Raw genomic sequence first — 17396 nt, 5'->3', positions numbered from 1 at the left:
CCCTCGGGATCAATAAAGTATCTATCTATCTATCTATCTATCTATCTTCACCTCCCGCCCTTGTGTGACTGTTTTTCCCTTCCGTTCTCTTTTGTTACACCTGGATTGATTGTGCTCATTCTGCCTCAACGCCATCTTTTGTTCTTCTATGATTAAGAGCCCCCTAGTGGCGGAATCTACATACCGTGCCTTTAAGTGTATCAACCATTTATTTATTTGTTGTTTTTTTTTGTCACTTCGTTTGAAAGAAAAACTTTGTGTTTTAAATGACATTCATGTGCACAATATTCTCCATCCTGTCCTGTTCTGTTGTCTTCTATGGGAGGACTACACAAGGAGTTCATACCGATGTTTAAAGTAAGAAACTCCAATCAGAAGCAGTTAGTTTTATTATCTTTTCTTTGCTAATCATCAATAAAAGACAAACTGAGATTCTTCGGACGCAGCTCTTCAAGTCGACAACAGAATTAACCAAACCAGAGTATGTGAGTCATGAACGCATCGGTCTGCAGACGTGTTGGAGATTGAGCAAAACCGCTAATATTAGCACGTTTGCATTACTTAAAAGCACACAGATGACTCAGCACTCAAAGTCATGTTAAACCTGAGTCATTAAAATAAGTTGGCTGTTTTATTCAGCTTTTGATTTCATGAATGCACGTCTGTTGGAACATGATCGAACGCACTGAATGAATTGATTTAAGAATCGATGCATCTCTCTTAAAAACAATCATATATAAAAGGCTTTAGGTGTCTTGTGCAATGAATGTTATCAACTAACAGAACTAAACCGCTTTGCAATCTCATTAAACATGGTATCTTGAGTTCTTTTTGGCTCTTGTCTCGTGTCTGTTCTGTGTTTAAAGTCTCGATCGATGACAAACCTTCTGCTCTGATGGGCAGAGAACGTTTTCTTTTATTCTGTGATTACTGAGCTGTGATGCCAGTGTCGGGCAAAGAAACAATGAGCTTTCATGATGTCATTAGTGTGCAGCCCGATGCTTTGTTGGAAAGCCACAGATCAGGTTTGTGCATCATGCGGCGTCCTTTGACTGCAAAGGTGTGAATTCCTGTGCATAGCTCAGAGGGCAGCGGTCTCTTTTCTCACGATGCTCTCGTCCTCTGCACGAGAAGGTGAGCAACAAAAACCTAACACGACTCATCAGATGAGAAGGCATTTCGGAGAATTCCATTCGACTGGTTCTCCGAGATTACATTGTGCAGGGACAAATTATGGAAATCCATTGAATGAAAAAAAAAGGGTGTGTGGGTTTTAATGAATGTGTGTGTGTGAGAATGCATGAGAGGAAATGTTCACATGCTCAGATCTTCGTTTTTGATTCATGTGACTGGAAGCACAATGGAGAATTTGCATTTGAAAAGAGATTCTGATTTCTTTTCATGAGAAAAAAAAAAAAAGAGAAAAGAAATCTGGTTCTTCCTCATACCAAGCAGAGTGTGATACAGTACAAGGATCCAAAGGAGGTCACAAATCAGGTTTGGATGTATAAAACAGAGGGATGAGTCCTTGGAGGGGAAGTCTGTTTAAAGCACACAGTCCCTGTTTGAAGAGATGTTACTGAGCTCACTCGTCATCACGTCTTTGTACATTCATGTTGACTCTCAGTACAGGTGTCCCACTCTCTGACTTCATATTGCATCTCTGCATTGTGGAAGCACAGCACAGCGGGAGCCACACACACACACGCACACACACGCACAAAACACACACGCATGCACCAAAAACCACACCAACAAATCCAGCTGGTTCGCCCCTCTGGATAAATCCATCACCTTACAAAACAACCACAACTATCCTACCCGGTCTGAACATCCCTCGGACTATTAATGACATGTTTTGGCTTGATTTTTACTTTTTAGAGAGCGTTAACGTTTGGAGGAAGCGTTGGGGGAAAAACGTGCAGCTGAGAGCCGAGGTGAAATGTGAAGCAACAGCTGGAGTTGTGCTTTTTCAAACTCGTCATGAACCCGTCCTGCTCACTATGAACGTTCCCTGCTAATCAGATCACTCCGGACCTGTTCTCGGGGACAGGGAGGGAAAAAGTCCTGATAAAGCCGGGTGCACATTTTGGCTAATTTCTCTCGTGAATCTTCATACTCATACGGCGCTCTGAGTGTGCTGACTGTTATCTAGCCATGACCTCAAACAACAAACAAACTGCTCATTTAAATCCAGAGGAGAACAAAAAAAAAAAAGGACTGCGTATGATCACAGGCCCTCGTGGGATTCACAGAGGAGTGCATTGTGGGTAGCTGTCAGCCTGCGATGTCGAGTATTCACCTCAGGCTTGTTAAACAAGTGAGTGGGGCTCGTGCACGCTCAATAATGGAGGAAAGGTTAATAAGCTGATCAATGAGGAAGAAAGCAGGAAGTCGTCTTCAGGTAACGACGAAGCTGTTTGTTCGTTTGACGGACTCGACGTCGCCCGTGTTTTCCTCTCCGTCCTGCATGAAGGAATTAGCTGAACGCAGGAATATCTCTGACAGCTCAGCAGGTGAAACACAGATTAATTCATGTCTGCGTTCCCCCCCCCCCCCCCCCACACACACACACACATCTTTGGCCTGATGTGATGACAAGTCATGCTGTAATGAGTTTTATAAAGATTTTTCTGGATCGATGTCCCAATCAGTCAGCCGTCGCCTGTGAACTGTGATTCAGATGCTGTTGTCTGCGCGGCCGCTCGATGGATAGAGGAATCATTGATTGTTCTTTTCCTTCGGCAGCAGGGGGCCCGCGGCGCCGCTGCTGGGGGGTTCAGGTGGAGGTGGCGTTGACAAGGCGGGCGGGGGAGGGGGGGAGGGAGGGGGGGGGGTTTCATTGTCAAGAGACACTGATTAACAGAGAGGAAGGACAGACGAGGCCTCACCAGGGATACAGCCTTGAGAGCAGTGTGTGTGTGTATGTGTGTGTGTGTGTGTGTGTGTGTGTGTGTGTGAAACCAGTGCAGGCAGACGGTTTGTTTACATTCTCACAGGTTGCACATTTCTCATTTCTGCTGAGCAGCAGAGACAGAACGCTAACAGAGCTACACGCACACACTCTCACACACACACACACACACACACACACACGGTCCTTCCTACCTGTCTGCGTGTGTTGCAGCCGTCCCGCTGAGCCGTACAGGTATCCTGTCTCTGTCATCCAGCCCTGGGAGTCCGGATGTGGGTTCTTGGGGGTCTTACTCATGGGGGTCTGTCTGGACCTTGCCAGCAGAGTGTTGAGACAGTTGTGAGTGCTGGGGTCGTTTCTCTTGTGCTTGACGTGGCGGTTGTTGACGCTGCTGCTGGCGTAGGCGGCCTCGTTCACAAACACGGAGCCGTTTCCTGCGTGCTCCCTGGACCGACTCGACGGCGAGTCCTGAGGAGGAGGAGAGAAGGACGCTCACGTGAGGAATCTGTCCCGCCATCCTGCGCTCAAAGCGTTTCATGTACAGAACATTTAAAGCCGCTTTCATCTGGACAGATTATAAAACATGTAAAAAAGCAGGAAGTGAGGTCAGAATGATTTTCATTGACGCGATTTCAGACAAAATCCTGCACGTGGACTAAACTGCACAAATAGTTGGTCAACTTTTCTCTATTGAAGTGAAGCAAATGTGTCTGTGCACTTTGGACAACGTCCTCGTCCTCGTCCCGCCCGCGTGAATTTAAAACAGATCACAGCTGATCTCTCTCTCTGTTAGCTTTGGATTCAAAGTGCGACTGCAGATCTGTGTCGGTTTGAAGCTTTTTCGTTTGAACCTTTGGACATGTGTTGTTCTTCTGCTTTGGAGGCTAAAGTGTCTGAGACCATTTCAGGTGTGTGTGTGTGTAAAAAGCTTTTTTTGGGTCCTTTGGGTGAACTGACCCTTTAACATTCTGTGAAAGGTGTCGTTAGCTCCGCCCCTCCTCCTGTCCTCTCCTCACACCAGCGTGGCCTTTCCTCTGCAGAGAGCCCAGCTAATTAGAAACGACCTGAGAGCCACTGTGTGTGTGTGTGTGTGTGTGTGTGTGTGTGTGTGTGTGTGTGTGTGTGTGTGTGTGTGTTATCCGATCTGTCTCTGACCCTGTGAACTGCCGCCTCTGGCTAAAACATTAGCAGGGGAACATTAGGACCTCCACTGCCTGTGCACGCCTTTGTTAGAGCGGCGATGTCGATGCAGCTTCCGCACCGACTCAAAGAGATGAATGGAAATAAATAAAGTCTAAGGGGGGGGGGGGGGGGGGGGGGCTCATCACGTCCAGCCTGCAGGGGCCCGGAGTGGTGTGTAAATTAATGAGGGAGAGGGGGAATATCCAGACGCCAACCAGCTCATTTGCCCGTCCGTCCGTTCGTTCGCGCGCGCGCGCGTGTGTGTGTGTGTGTGTGTGAGCCAGCCGACGCTCCCTGAGACGTCTGTGATGCTGCATTGGCTTCCAGCGTGTGTGTGTGTGTGTGTGTGCGTGTGTGAGGTACAATGAGCCTTAAAGGGCAGGCAGAGCAGCGCTCCCTGCCTCCCAGCTGCGGGGGACATTTCACTGTAGTGCTTTTCAAACAAAGTGTCGATAATTTAAACCCACTCGGACGCGATTGATTGGTTCCTGGGGGCAGCAAGCTCCTGGTTTTAATTATTTTGTCCGAGGTTTTATTTGCAACGGTTTAATTATCATCAATCATTAAGATGTTTATTGGTGAGCGGGGCGGCTGCAGCACTAAGACAAATGATGCTGAAATTGCTCTCATTATCGCAGGTCGTACATCAAGAGGAGATTGAGCTGCCCCGAGTAAATGAGTGAACCGACGTAACTCAGGCTGATGGCTGCCTGGAAAAAAAAAAAAAAAAAAAAAAAAAAAAAAGCCTCTCATTAATGTCTTTAGCTGAGAAATACTCCATAAACATGGCATATCTGGTGTCAGGGTCAAGAGCTGTAGTCAGGGGAAACGGATCACAGAGCGAGCTGCTGCAGCAACATGAGGCCGCTGTACGTGTGACAGTGAAACTCACAACACACAGCAGGAGGCCGTCGTGGTTACACACGATGCATCGCCCGTGACGTCTGATCAACTGAAGAACACGATAACCTCTAATCACGCTTCATCCTTGAAGCAACAACGTGTGGCAGTTTGGTTTGGCGCCTACCGAAGCTCTGCGTGCAACTGCACTGTCTCATTAACTCCGCCCCCTCTCAGACGACCTGCGTGTATTTACAAGCAGTAATATTACAGGATGATGCGCCTGAAGGTCGTGGCTAAAGGGTCGTTTATTAATAAGCTCTGCTATCTAGTCTGATTGTTTCTGATGGTTTAACGTTCGATCAGATTCATTTGGACTACAGGACCCAGAAGCTCTTTATGTAGTCCAAAGGTGTGATCAAACTGTACCTGCGTCCCGTCCAGAGGGATGACCATATTAGGGATGACGGTGGGCAGACTCGTCTGCCGGCTGTGCTTCCACGTGTGCAGCAGATTCTCCTGGCTCTCCAGCCGCTCGCGCTCCCTCTCCACGCTCCTCTGGCCCTCCCTGAGCCGCTCCAGACTCTGCTGATACTCCTCCAGCTGCTCCTCAAACTCCTCCCTCTCCCGCCTCAGCTTCTCCGCCTCCAGGTGGCACTGCTTCTCCCGCTCCTCCAGCCGACTCTCCTGCTCCCCCTGCTGGCTCTGCCTGGCCTGGCACTCCCTCTCCCAGCGCTCCTTCTCGTGGCGCAGCTGCTCCTGGAGCCGGCGGGCCGACGCCACCTCCTCCTTGCGCTTCTCCAGGTTACGCTGCTTCTCCTGCTCCTGGAGGGAGTTGACGCGGACGCTGGGAAGGTGCGAACGCTGAGCGCGGGGGGAAGGGCGGCCGGACTCCTGGAGGAGGAGCCTGTTGACCTCGTAGCAGCTGTCCTGGACGGTCACAGCGGCCTGGCACAGAGATGTGTTCAATAAATGCAAAGCGTTAACAAACATTCAAAACCCACACGTGCACCTGTCCGAGGGAGGCGCAGGCTCAGGGAGATTTGAAAGGCAAAATAAAACGGAAATCATGATCCGTCTGCACACGGTGACCTGATTTCTATTCCTTTCATGGGTCAGGACATCAAACTCTGCCTTTCTGCTCCAGTTGCTCGATGACATGCAAAACTTTGAATATGAAAATCTCACTCTGATGAAAAAACAAACACATGCAGATAGACGCCCACATGCAAACACACACACACACACACACACGCTCTCTGTGCACACATTTACATTTAATACCAAAGAAATGTGTGTGTGTGTGTGTGTGTGTGTGTGTGTGTGTGTGTGTGTGTGTGTGTGTGTGTGTGTGTGTGTGTGTGTAGTAAAACAAATGCACAGAAAAACATCAGTAGGATTCTCGTTAGCTCTGGCTTCAAAACAGTTGAGAGCAGTGTGTGTGTGTGTGTGTGTGTGTGTGTGTGTGTGTGTGTGTGTGCAGCACATTAAAGCCATCATCCAGGCGGAGTTTGACGCTAACATCTAACATGTACATCAGATCTGTGAGTCGAGCTGCTCCTTATACATCCAAACAGGCTGCACGCCTCCGTCCTCACACGGAGAAAGATTTACAGCTGAAGGAAGAAACAACTGTTTAACCTCATCATGAATCTCTCTCTCTCTCTCTCTCTCTCTATCTATCTATCTCTCTCTCTCTCTCTCTGCTCGAGAGAGGCAGCAGCTTGTTCAAGTGTAATGAATATGACTTTGAGTAGAGCGGTGAAGTCAGAGTCGAGGATTCAAAGGTAGCAGTGGAGCTCACCTGTAGACTGTAGAGTAACTGCATCAGGCTGTGGACGCTCTGAGCCACCTGTGAAAGGACGAGAGGACACTCAGATGAGGACATGTGTGTCTGTGAGGACACTCAGATGAAGACATGTGTCTGTGAGGACACTCAGATGAGGACATGTGTCTGTGAGGACACTCAGATGAAGACATGTGTCTGTGAGGACACTCTCAGGGAAGGAGAAGACGTTCTCTTTCTTTCTTTCTTTCTTCCTTCGAGGTGCAAACTTGCTCTCATGGTGCGTCGTCGCCCCCTCGAGGCGTGCTCGCTGTACTACAACACAGTTCATGCTTTTTTTTTTCTCCAATCAAACGATTCTCTCTCTGATCCGAGTCGTTTGCCTCTCGGGGGTCACCAGAAGAAAAAAAAAAGCTGCAGACGGCAGCACACGATGTAATTGGAATAAAGTCTCCATATCCATTTTTAATGTTGCAGCACCCTTGGGACCTAAATGGACTTCTTCCTTTATGATGAGCTCATCAATGATTCATCACATTAAGACTGTAATGCAATTCCAATAGAGGGTGCTGAATTATTAAAACAACTGTTGGCCATCTTGAGCCGCATGTCTGAGCAGAAAATGGAAACGCAGAGACGTTGAGCCTGTAAGAGCCTCGGACCAGCAGTAACACCCCTGCTGTACTGCTGTACCTGCACCATCACACACCTGCACCATCACACACCTGCACTTACACTACCTGCACCATCACACACCTCCACTTACACTCTCTGTGTGAGCTGCTGCGAGCTTTACCTTGGTGTTGAAGTCATTCGTGTCGGTGTTTGCAAAGAGCGGTGCAGCCGGCTCGGTCCAGCTCCCCTCGCTGCTCTCGGGGTTCCCAGCCGAGGTCTCAGGTGAGTCAGAGCCGGGCTGCACAGGTGAGTCAGAGCCGGCAGGGAACAAAGAGTCGGCGTCAGAGTCCGATGAAGAGGAGGAGGAGGCCTTTGACGACAGAGCGGCTTTCAGGTTCTCAGCTGAAGGAACAAACACACGAGTGTGAGCAAAGTCATTTAGTGCCTTGCTTTTACTTCCTGTCTTTTTTCAGGAAAGGTCATCTTTGATAAATATGGCACATTTATAAACTCTTCAATAACGTCTCCATCCCTCAAACTCCTCTTCCTCTCTCACCCTCTTGCAGAGCTGCAGCCAGCAACACGGCCGTCTGAGCCGTCTCCTCCGCCTGCGGCTGGACGAGCAGACGCGGCTCGACCGGCGAGACGTCCGTCCTCCCGCTCAGAGCGGAGAGCGCGGCGTACACCTGCAGCTTCTCCTCCAGGCTGGAGCAGATCTTCTGGTCCTGGATCAGCAGACTCTCTGACATATGAGGTCACACGTTAGATTCAGAGAACTCAGGAGGAAAGACAACAAATCAACAATCTCAGAGGTTGGTTTTTTATTTTTTTTAAGCACCTTGGAACTTCTGGATCTTTTGATTTCGCGCCTCAGCAGCTCGCTTCTCCTCTTCAGACTCGCTCGTGTATTCCTCCTCTTCCTCCGGACAGCTGAGCGGAGAAAGCTGAAGGTTATTTGGTTTGTTAAAAAAAAGTGTGTGGGAAACACAGGAAGCTGTAAACGGACCTCTCTACGGCCTCCCTGATGAGCCTCATCCAGGTGTTTCGCTCCTCTTTGGATGACGTGTGGACTTCGTACATTTCCGGGCCGGCGGCCGACGCGCTGATCAAAAACATCCCTCGCTCTTCATTGGCTACTTCTCGCACGATCAACTTCTGCAGAGCGATGACGGGAGGCTTCTGATCCTGAAGGACGTTCACACGAGAGAAGGGAGAGAAAAAAAAAAAAACACGTGTCACATGGCGCCTGAGACAAAAACACGCAGCTGATGTGTTTGTCTGTGTGGGATCAACCCAGGAACATGAGTTCAGTCTGCATACCACGGCAGCAAACGTGAACTTCTGGTCTTTTTCCTGCAGGAAGATGAGCGCGTCCGTGAGAAGCAGCGCCAGGACGTCTAGTGACGAAGAGACGAGAAGCAGAAAACAGCCAAACAGTTAATGCACAGAATCTTTAAGGCGAAGGAAACCTCCTCTCTGCACGCCTCAGGGTGCGGAGGGTCAATGAGAGTTTTAACCTTTGAGTCGGCCCGTGGCGGTCTTCCACAGCAGCACGCCCTGGTGTTTGAGCGTCTGCCCCGCCCTCATCATGTCCTGCTTGCGGAAGGTGTGGCCGTTCTTCAGCTTGGCGGCGCTGCGGTTCTCCATGCGGCTCCACACTTCCCGCAGCCTCTGGCGCCGCTCGTACTCACTGACGCTCAGGTCCACCGATGTGATCACCTCTCGGATGCGGGCGAGCGCCTTGGAGATGTCGGCGCGCTCCTCGGTCTCCTCTGAGCGACCGGAGAGAAAGAGAAGGTTACAAGTTTTCATTTTCAGTTTGAGCGCCGTGCAGTACGAGCGAGTCGCCAGCAGAGGGCGGGAGAGGACTGACCTTGAGTGTACTGCAGGATCCTCTCCAGCAGCACTGGGTACTTTGTGATCCGTTGGGTCACCAGCAGGATGCATTCTGGGATCTCCCTCCGTTTGACCAGAGAATTATTCCCTTGTTGCTTCAAAGAGACACAAAGAGAAATCAGATCGTCTCAAAGGACGGACCGATTCATAAATCAAGGCGTGTTTTTATATATTTTTTTATTTTACCGTCTTACCTTGATGAAGTTTTGAAACCTCTTGTTGTGCTGCTGGAGCTCTTTGAAAAAGCTGACCGCCTCGTTGTGGCGGCTGCAGAAGTCTCCGTACACCTGCTTCATCTTCTCGCTGTTCTCGTCTGAAAACTGCAGGAAAAAAAAAACAAAAAAAAACACAAACCATGAAAACTTCTTTGTTTGTCCGGATCTCCATCAGCTGCACCCGAGAGCTCAGCTATCATCATGTAAAGACATGAACATGAATATCAAACATCCCGGCTCTGTGTTTACATTCACTTTAACATGACTGACAAATGTCGAAGTTCATTCCTCACATTTCTGACAAAGAAAGTCTAAAATATAAAAACTAAGAATAAAACATGTTTTCACTGCTCTAAACATGACGTTGGTAATAAAAAGCGGCCTGTTGCTTCTCGTCTGCTGAGCTGACAGATGTGCGTGCTGTTCATACGGACGCCGTCGAGCTGTCGTCTTATATGTTGCTGCCCAGATGATCTGACTATAATAAAGAGCAGACAGTGTGAGATGTGCCGGCTCACCTGTGTGAGCAGGACGTCTCCGATCCTCCGGATGAGGTAGTTCCTGTGTCCCTGGGGTTCTGCCGAGCCGTGTCGCCGCTCCTTCATGGCGCCGAAGAAGGCGTGATGGAAGAGGAGCAGCTGATCCAGACAGGGGAAGACCCGCTCCAGCGCCTCGGTGTCCAGCTGCACCTCCTCCTTCATCCCTCGGCGGAACACCTCGGCCATGATGTGGAGCGTCTGCAGGTGGTGCAGCTCCGTCTGCATCAGCTCTGCCCAGGTGGAGTGAAATAAAAATGGATGACAACGCCGCAGAGAGGCGACTGAACGCTTAAACGAGTGACGAGGTGGTTTCCTCGTGAATTCCAGACGCCGGACGTCTGCTCACCGTAGATCACGTCCTGCCTCTTGACGGCTCGCTTGTCCTGCCTCTTGCAGAACTTGTGCTCAACCGTCAGACTCCACGACTCCGCTTCGTAATCCGCGGCGTCCGCCGACATGTCGCTGTGGACGAACGTGTCGACGCAGTCTGTGCAGAGAGAGAGAGAGAGAGAAAACAAACAAACAGCGTTTAAACTCCGGATGTGAAAACATGAAGAGCCTCAGGTCTGCTTCATTAGGGGCGGCAGCAGCTCCACCGGTCGGCCTCGGGTCGGGTTAGACGGGTCGCCGGTTCAAGTCCAGACGTGGACCAAGTCTGGATATAATCCTTGAGCAACGCAATGATCCACCCACAACTTCGACTTTCTTTATTGCCGTTCAGACTTGCAGACATGAACGACATGTTGTTGCACTGGCAGAATAAAAACGTATTTACACAAGGTTCAAACATAAACAGCTAAATCACTGCTCGGGGTCCGGGGTCATTTATTATCTGCTGTCGATTACAAAACAATATCTGTCTCCTTGAAGTCACTGAGTCTGTGTTTCATCAGACCTGAAGTCCGTTTACAAAAGCGACCTCACTTTCGCTCCAGCTGGTTTGTTATTCGGCCTCGTCCACTTCCTGGTTCATGTCTGTGATGCAGAGTCAGCAGCTTCCTGCCTCTTCTGCTGCATCTTTGTTTTTTTTTTCCTCTTTGATTTTCGGAGCCTGCTGCTTTTTTAAAAGCGTGTAAACACCTCACAGGTCGCTCCCTCAGTTTAAAAAGATGCAAACCAATATCGTCCCCCTGAAACTGATTCACAACATGCACAGAAGTACCTTCTCCCATGGAGGAGTCTGTGGAGGACGCTGGAGTGGGCAGCAGCTCCTCTGATCGACTGAAGCCCTTCGAGGTGTCAGATTCTGTCTCTGAGCTCTCGCTGAGCCGACTGAAGGGAATAAAAAAACAAACAAACAGAAAATCGTCATCGGGCTTCAAACTTCAACCAACACTCACCCGATAATATGAAAATGTGTCTTTGTACCTGTCGCTGTTTGGGAAGCTCCCTGAGAGGCCGCACGGCTGGGCGGCGGCCTCCTTCCTCTCCTTCGGGGTGGTGACAGGTAGAGAGGGGGAGGCGGAGCTCACGGGCGGAGGAGGACTCTCTCTCACGGTGAAATCTGCGCAGAGATGTGAGACTTTTCTGAGCAACGCGACAAGGAAGAACAAAGAAGGTCCTGGACGCCGGGCGTGATGAATGAAGCAGAGAAAGTCTGTGTTTAAAAACTCACTCTGCGGGAGAGACGCTGTCCTGTTCTTCACCATGGCAACCGCATACTTATCCTGAAGTTTCTAAGTAATACAAATGAGAGAGGCTGGTTTCAGCGCGTAAACAAAAGACATGAGGACACGCTCCGGCACAGACTTGTTTTCTTTTTGTTCCACTCACCTTCAAACACGGGGGGAGCGAGTCCTTACAGCCTTTATGGACGATCGCAGTGCAACCTGGGAACAAACGTTTTATAAGTCAGAGTGTATCTGAGTGAATCTGATGCAGGTAAAATCCTTCCTACTCACTGGAGCAATGCAGCAGGTCCTTTCCAGAAGCTGGTTTGTCACACACCACGCACACAGTCGGGCCTAGACAGGCGCCCGCGTTGAAGCGATGACCGTTCAGCGGCCTGTCCTTGGCCTCTCGCTCCTTCCCCTTCCCCTTGGAAAACCAGGCCGGAGACATAGGCGTAAACAGCGAGGCCGTGCAGACAGAGATAACGGCTAAGCACAGCCTCCCATTCATACGTCTCTAAACCCGAGTTAGCACGGGCTTTTTGAGCCTGACAGGAATCCCCTCCCGCCTTTATCCGAACCGTTAGAAAGTCCACGGACGAGGAAATGGAGCGCAGCGTCAACAACAGACGCAGGTCAGGCAGAGCGCTGACTCAACAACTGGAGGATTAATCATTAAAAGGGAAGAAGCCGGACTCCGTGTTTAGTCTGTCGCTCTGACCTCCAGCATTTCCCAGAAACGTTTCCTGCTTTGCTCTCCCACAGAGCAGGCACATAAACCAGCCACCCGAGTGAACGTCCTCAAATCTGATCTGAAAATAAAGACGCTTTTTTTTTTCCTTTTCTTCTCCGTGCTGTTTTTGTTTTAACAAGCAAGAACAATCCCACTTCCTCAGAAGTCGAGGCGTTAAATGCAGAGAGAAAAAAACAAACAAAAAAAAAACAGGAAATGATGATTTTAAAAATGTTGTGACCATCCTGAAAATCTCTGGACGGGCTCAAACAGTATTTATCACTCTACGTCTCGACTCTTTCCGCTGTTTAAACGATGCAGCTTTAAAGTTAAATGCTTTCTCTCACAGGTGGCTGGAGCTGGGCGAGGGGCGAGGGGCGAGGGGCGAGGGGCGAGAGGCGAGGGGCGAGAGGCGAGGGGCGAGGGGCGAGAGGCGAGGGGCGAGAGGCGAGGGGCGAGGGGCGAGAGGTGAGGGGCGAGGGGCGAGAGGCGAGGGGCGAGGGGCGAGGGGCGAGGGGCGAGAGGCTAGGGGCGAGAGGTGAGGGGCGAGAGGTGAGGGGCGAGAGGCGAGGGGCGAGGGGCGAGGGGCGAGAGGCGAGGGGCGAGGGGCGAGAGGTGAGGGGCGAGGGGCGAGAGGCTAGGGGCGAGAGGTGAGGGGCGAGGGGCGAGGGGCGAGAGGCGAGGGGCGAGAGGCGAGAGGTGAGGGGCGAGGGGCGAGGGGCGAGAGGCGAGGGGCGAGGGGCGAGGGGCGAGAGGTGAGAGGCGAGAGGCGAGGGGCGAGAGGCGAAGGGCGAGAGGTGAGGTACACCTCGTCCATAAAGGGAGAGAAAGGGCCTCACACACTTTCTGCACATTCTGCTTGTGTGTACGTTTTGCACGCGTGTGCTGGCGTGCTGGCGTGCTGGGAGGGTGCGGCGCCCTGTGTTTACCTTGGTCTTGTTGCGCGTGCTGGACATCCGGCTCTTGAGGAAACTGAAGGTGCGAATCACTTTGTACTTGTCGGACTCCACCTTCGTCGGGATGCTGTACTTATCCGACTCCTCCTCTTCGATCCTGAAGGACACGGAACGTAACGTGAGAACGATCTGCTTCCTTCTTTTTTGTGTTTTATCACCTGTGACGGTAACACTGTCCGTGTGCAGACAAGACCATGCATGCTTCTTTTTTTTTTGTTTTTTTTTGCTGAGTCAACAGGAAATGATCTCGTGAGGTTTCGGGAAGAGTTCACATTTTTTATTATACATTACACAAGCAGAAGACTGATTGTTAAACGTGGTTAGGGTTAGTTCAGACGCTGACTTCCTGCTTTGACACAAACAACACAAACAACTTCATTGGAATGTTGTTTTTGTTAGAATATATTATTCAAGGAAAAATAAGGAAGTTAAAATTAGACAAAAGTGTGCGGCCAGTCTCTGCAACTCTGTGCTGTGAAAAATCTAATCAGTCGATTTGTTAGAGGCTGGAATCGAAGTGGAGGAGGAGAGAGGAGAGGAGAGGAGGAAAGAGGAGAGGAGCGAAGGAGAGAGGAGAGGAGGGAAGGAAAGGAGAGGAGAGGAGGAGAGAGGAGAGGAGGGAAGGAGAGAGGAGAGGAGGAAAGAAGAAAGAAGAGGAGAGGAGAGGAGGAGAGAGGAGAGGAGGAGAGAGGAGAGGAGGGAAGGAGAGAGGAGAGGAGGAGAGAGGAGAGGAGGGAAGGAGAGAGGAGAGGAGGAGAGAGGAGAGGAGGGAAGGAGAGAGGAGAGGAGGAGAGAGGAGAGGAGGGAAGGAAAGGAGAGGAGGAGAGAGGAGAGGAGGGAAGGAGAGAGGAGAGGAGGAAAGAAGAAAGAAGAGGAGAGGAGGGAAGGAAAGGAGAGGAGGAGAGAGGAGAGGAGGGAAGGAGAGAGGAGGAGAGGTGGTCAGGTGGTGGACGTGCTGTAAGTTTTAGTTTCGGGTTAAAGGTTCGAGCGACAGCAGATCAGGACTCAGAGCCCCGCACACGTACTCTTTGAGAAACTCGGACAGGGTGAGATGTTGGAGGGACTCGGCCAGGTCCATGCCGCCCTCGTCATCATCAGCCGACTGGGCTCGCTGACGGAACCTGATATCTCTGCAAAGAGCAACCCAAACACACGCTTCAGGGGACGCTCTGCTGGTTCACTGTCACCTCTTTGACCCCTGAATACTGTACGTCTGCAGTCCTCCACTAGGGGGAGCTGTGACTAGCCTTTTAATGCACAAACGCATCAAAAACAAACAGCAGCTTCTGAAGTTAAAAATGAACCGGTTCGGTGGCGCCTCGTGTGGCGTGTCTTACGCAGACCGGGTTCAAGACCGACCTGTCGCCACTTCTCGCCTTTTCACTCCCCCCCGCCCTCTGGTCCCTGTTTCTGATTTTATCCATCGTCCTCCTCTATCAGAATTGCAGAAAAGAGCCCAAAGATCAATCTTCATTTAAATGAACTGCACAGCGAGTTAATAAAAAAAAAAACTCCTCTGTTGTGATCATATCAAGCCGAAGATCTAGAAATAAATAAATAATGTTTAAGGCCCGTCTTAGCTCCGCCTCTTTGCCTGTTTGGTTAAAGTTAGGATGGGAAAACAACTTTAATACGGTGAATGTCGGGCTTCAAAAAAAAAGTTCTTCTGACACGTGTCGTTTTTAAGACTCGTGGTGCAGAACCACTACTTTTTTTTTTCTTCTTCTTGATTTCGCTCTAGCATCACGTCTCATATCCTGACCTGCAGCTTGCCGGCGTATCGTAACGCTTCATTTTAAAAAGAGTGACGATGTCTGCGGCTCCCTGAGAAAAAAAACACTAAAGAAACACATGTCAGAGCCAGCTCCTCTCTCTCTCTACAACAGCAAACTTCACACGCTTCCTGCCGTCACTTAGCAACCCGGTTGTCACGGTTACCAACATATGCTGCTCCCCAGCACTGTGGGGTGGGTTTGATTTCATGAAACACAGGCTGCTGTCATTTGAATCATTAACCAAAAGGTGAGACACAGAAGAAAACATCGAGACGACAACACGATAAAAAAAAAAAAAGTGACAAAAGTAACAGAATTACCTTTTTTCATGCTCGGACATACTTGGAGTTCTTTGCTCTGTGAATAATAAGAATGAGGAGAACTTGTTAAAACTCTGGAAAGAAACTATCAAGGTTTTTTGTTTTTTTTACCATTGGGAGGAAAATCACATTTTGATTGAAATAATAAATATTACAACAAAAATGTTTGATCCACATTGAGATAAAGTCAGCCAAAGCACAGGAAACATTCAACACTGACGATGAATAAAACCACTTCGCTTCTCTCGAACCTTCAGACAGCTGACGAGTCAGATTCAAATATTCATCTATATTTCATATAAAACACAGAAAAGGTTAGATTTATATTCCACCACCCGATCACGTTCACCTGAAAGCACCTGAGCCCGACACCATCTGCGCATGCACGTGACCAGAGATTCACTGAAACGGGACAAAACGACACAGATGAGAGCTGCAGCCTCCAGCTCATTCATCACCATGTTAAACTTTCAGTGTGAGATCTGTCCCACACGTCCAGAGCTGCATGCTTGTTTCAAAACGTATTTGTGCGGCCTGTGAATTTGATTGGTCCATTCTGCTCCTCTCTTTCGCCCTCAGCAGCTTTTAGTTAAAATTGTGACGAAAGCTCGAACACTCCCGGAGTGAAAGTTATTCACGCCTGGAGGTGAATAAGCACTAACCTAAGTTTCTAAGCTCTGGTTTGGGATTCTATTCTTTGCAGCTTAGTTGCTTTAATTCTCCAGGAACATATCGTGTGTGTGTGTGTGTGTGTGTGTGTGTGTGTGTGTGTGTGTGTGTGTGTGTGTGCAGAGCTGGAGGCGTTCAGTGATTTTTCAGTGAAATAAATGAGAGCAGCTCGAATGAATCAAAAAAGGGATTAGAGTTCATGTTGAATCGTGCAAACAGCAGGTTCAGCGTCTCAATCAGGTCCAGTTAACAACCTCGACTTCCCCCACACAAACACAGAACAGCACTGACATTGACAGCGGATGCGGGTCATGCCGGGCCTGAGCGCGCCATGCCGGGCCGGGCTGCAGGCTTTTCAGTACTTACTACCCGGGTGGAGCAGAGACAGAGACTTAGACAGAGACAGGGCCTGAAGGAGAGACCGGCTGTGGCTGACACTGTGGAGAACGCCATCTACGGAGCATAATGGATACAGGGCTGCTCACTCATCTACCACAAACTATCAACTCCAGACCAACAGGCTTCAGTCACTAAGTCATGCAGATGAGTGTACTTTAATGCACAGCCTGAACTTTACTCTTCATGCACGGAGCAGCCATGTTGGATTAGAGCTCTGAACTTGAGTTTCTCAGGTGGACTTCACTACGTCCTGAGCAGCTTTAAAAAAAGAAAAACAACCACTTGCTTTGCTATCAGAACGTAGCCAAGTATCAGAAAAGTTGAGCGCCTTAACGCTTGTTGTTATTGCTGCTTATTAAACAAATCAAATGTGAGGTATTAATCTAAGACGAGCAGTTAAAGATGGGATCATTTTCGTAGGATGTCAAGTTAGATTGTCCCCCGTCTTGAAGCTACGCTAAGCTAACTGCCTTTAGTTCTTCACTCGAGCAGTGGTTCCCAAACTTTGTCCTCTGTAGCCCGACTTGTATCCCAAAAAACTAAGCCCCACCCCCCCTTAAGATTCCCCACATTGGGAACCAATGAAGTAGTGTGAAAACCAAAAGTTAAGAGAAGGATTAAGATGAAAAGAAGCACAAAGGTTAGCGACTGACTTCTGAGACTTTTAGTGGCACACCAAACATTGAAGTTAAGTTATTTACATTTCTAACAAAATGAGATTATATTTTGACTGACCAGAGCCGACATCTGCTGTGTGGTTGTCCCGGACAAAACGAGCAGGAAGCAAACTGATTTTGGGAGAAGAGTAGGAATATGAGCGCAGTCGGATCCCCAGGTCGCCCAAATCCTAGACGAGGACATAAAAGATGTTAAAAATACTATAAAAAAAAACATTTCCCACGAAGGAAGGAGAAGTGAAAGTATCTGGTAAGCGTGAGAGCCTGAGG

General features: G+C 49.4%; 1 protein-coding gene across 1 annotated transcript in view; it reads right to left on the bottom strand.

Annotated features, from left to right (window-relative positions):
* The window catches only part of arhgef28a (Rho guanine nucleotide exchange factor (GEF) 28a), a gene marked incomplete at its 5' end in the record, with an annotated part of 32879 nt that overhangs the window by 3933 nt on the left and 11550 nt on the right, over positions 1-17396 (bottom strand). The window contains 23 exons of the mRNA XM_079363768.1: positions 3109-3382; positions 5366-5884; positions 6741-6788; positions 7519-7739; positions 7894-8079; positions 8176-8267; positions 8344-8522; positions 8658-8734; positions 8855-9109; positions 9211-9328; positions 9428-9553; positions 9967-10217; positions 10334-10474; positions 11150-11259; positions 11356-11491; positions 11603-11663; positions 11761-11816; positions 11889-12024; positions 13260-13383; positions 14312-14416; positions 15382-15418; positions 16417-16503; positions 17185-17296. Coding sequence (XP_079219894.1) covers positions 3109-3382; positions 5366-5884; positions 6741-6788; positions 7519-7739; positions 7894-8079; positions 8176-8267; positions 8344-8522; positions 8658-8734; positions 8855-9109; positions 9211-9328; positions 9428-9553; positions 9967-10217; positions 10334-10474; positions 11150-11259; positions 11356-11491; positions 11603-11663; positions 11761-11816; positions 11889-12024; positions 13260-13383; positions 14312-14416; positions 15382-15418; positions 16417-16503; positions 17185-17296 — 3451 coding nt within the window. The remainder of the gene's footprint in view (positions 1-3108; positions 3383-5365; positions 5885-6740; positions 6789-7518; positions 7740-7893; positions 8080-8175; positions 8268-8343; positions 8523-8657; positions 8735-8854; positions 9110-9210; positions 9329-9427; positions 9554-9966; positions 10218-10333; positions 10475-11149; positions 11260-11355; positions 11492-11602; positions 11664-11760; positions 11817-11888; positions 12025-13259; positions 13384-14311; positions 14417-15381; positions 15419-16416; positions 16504-17184; positions 17297-17396) is intronic.

This window comes from Symphodus melops (assembly GCF_947650265.1).
Source record: "Symphodus melops genome assembly, chromosome: 16".
In the NCBI taxonomy this organism is placed as follows: Eukaryota; Metazoa; Chordata; class Actinopteri; order Labriformes; family Labridae; genus Symphodus; species Symphodus melops.
The sequence above is the reverse complement of the archived record's forward strand: the minus strand, read 5'-3'. Positions and strand labels throughout refer to the sequence as shown.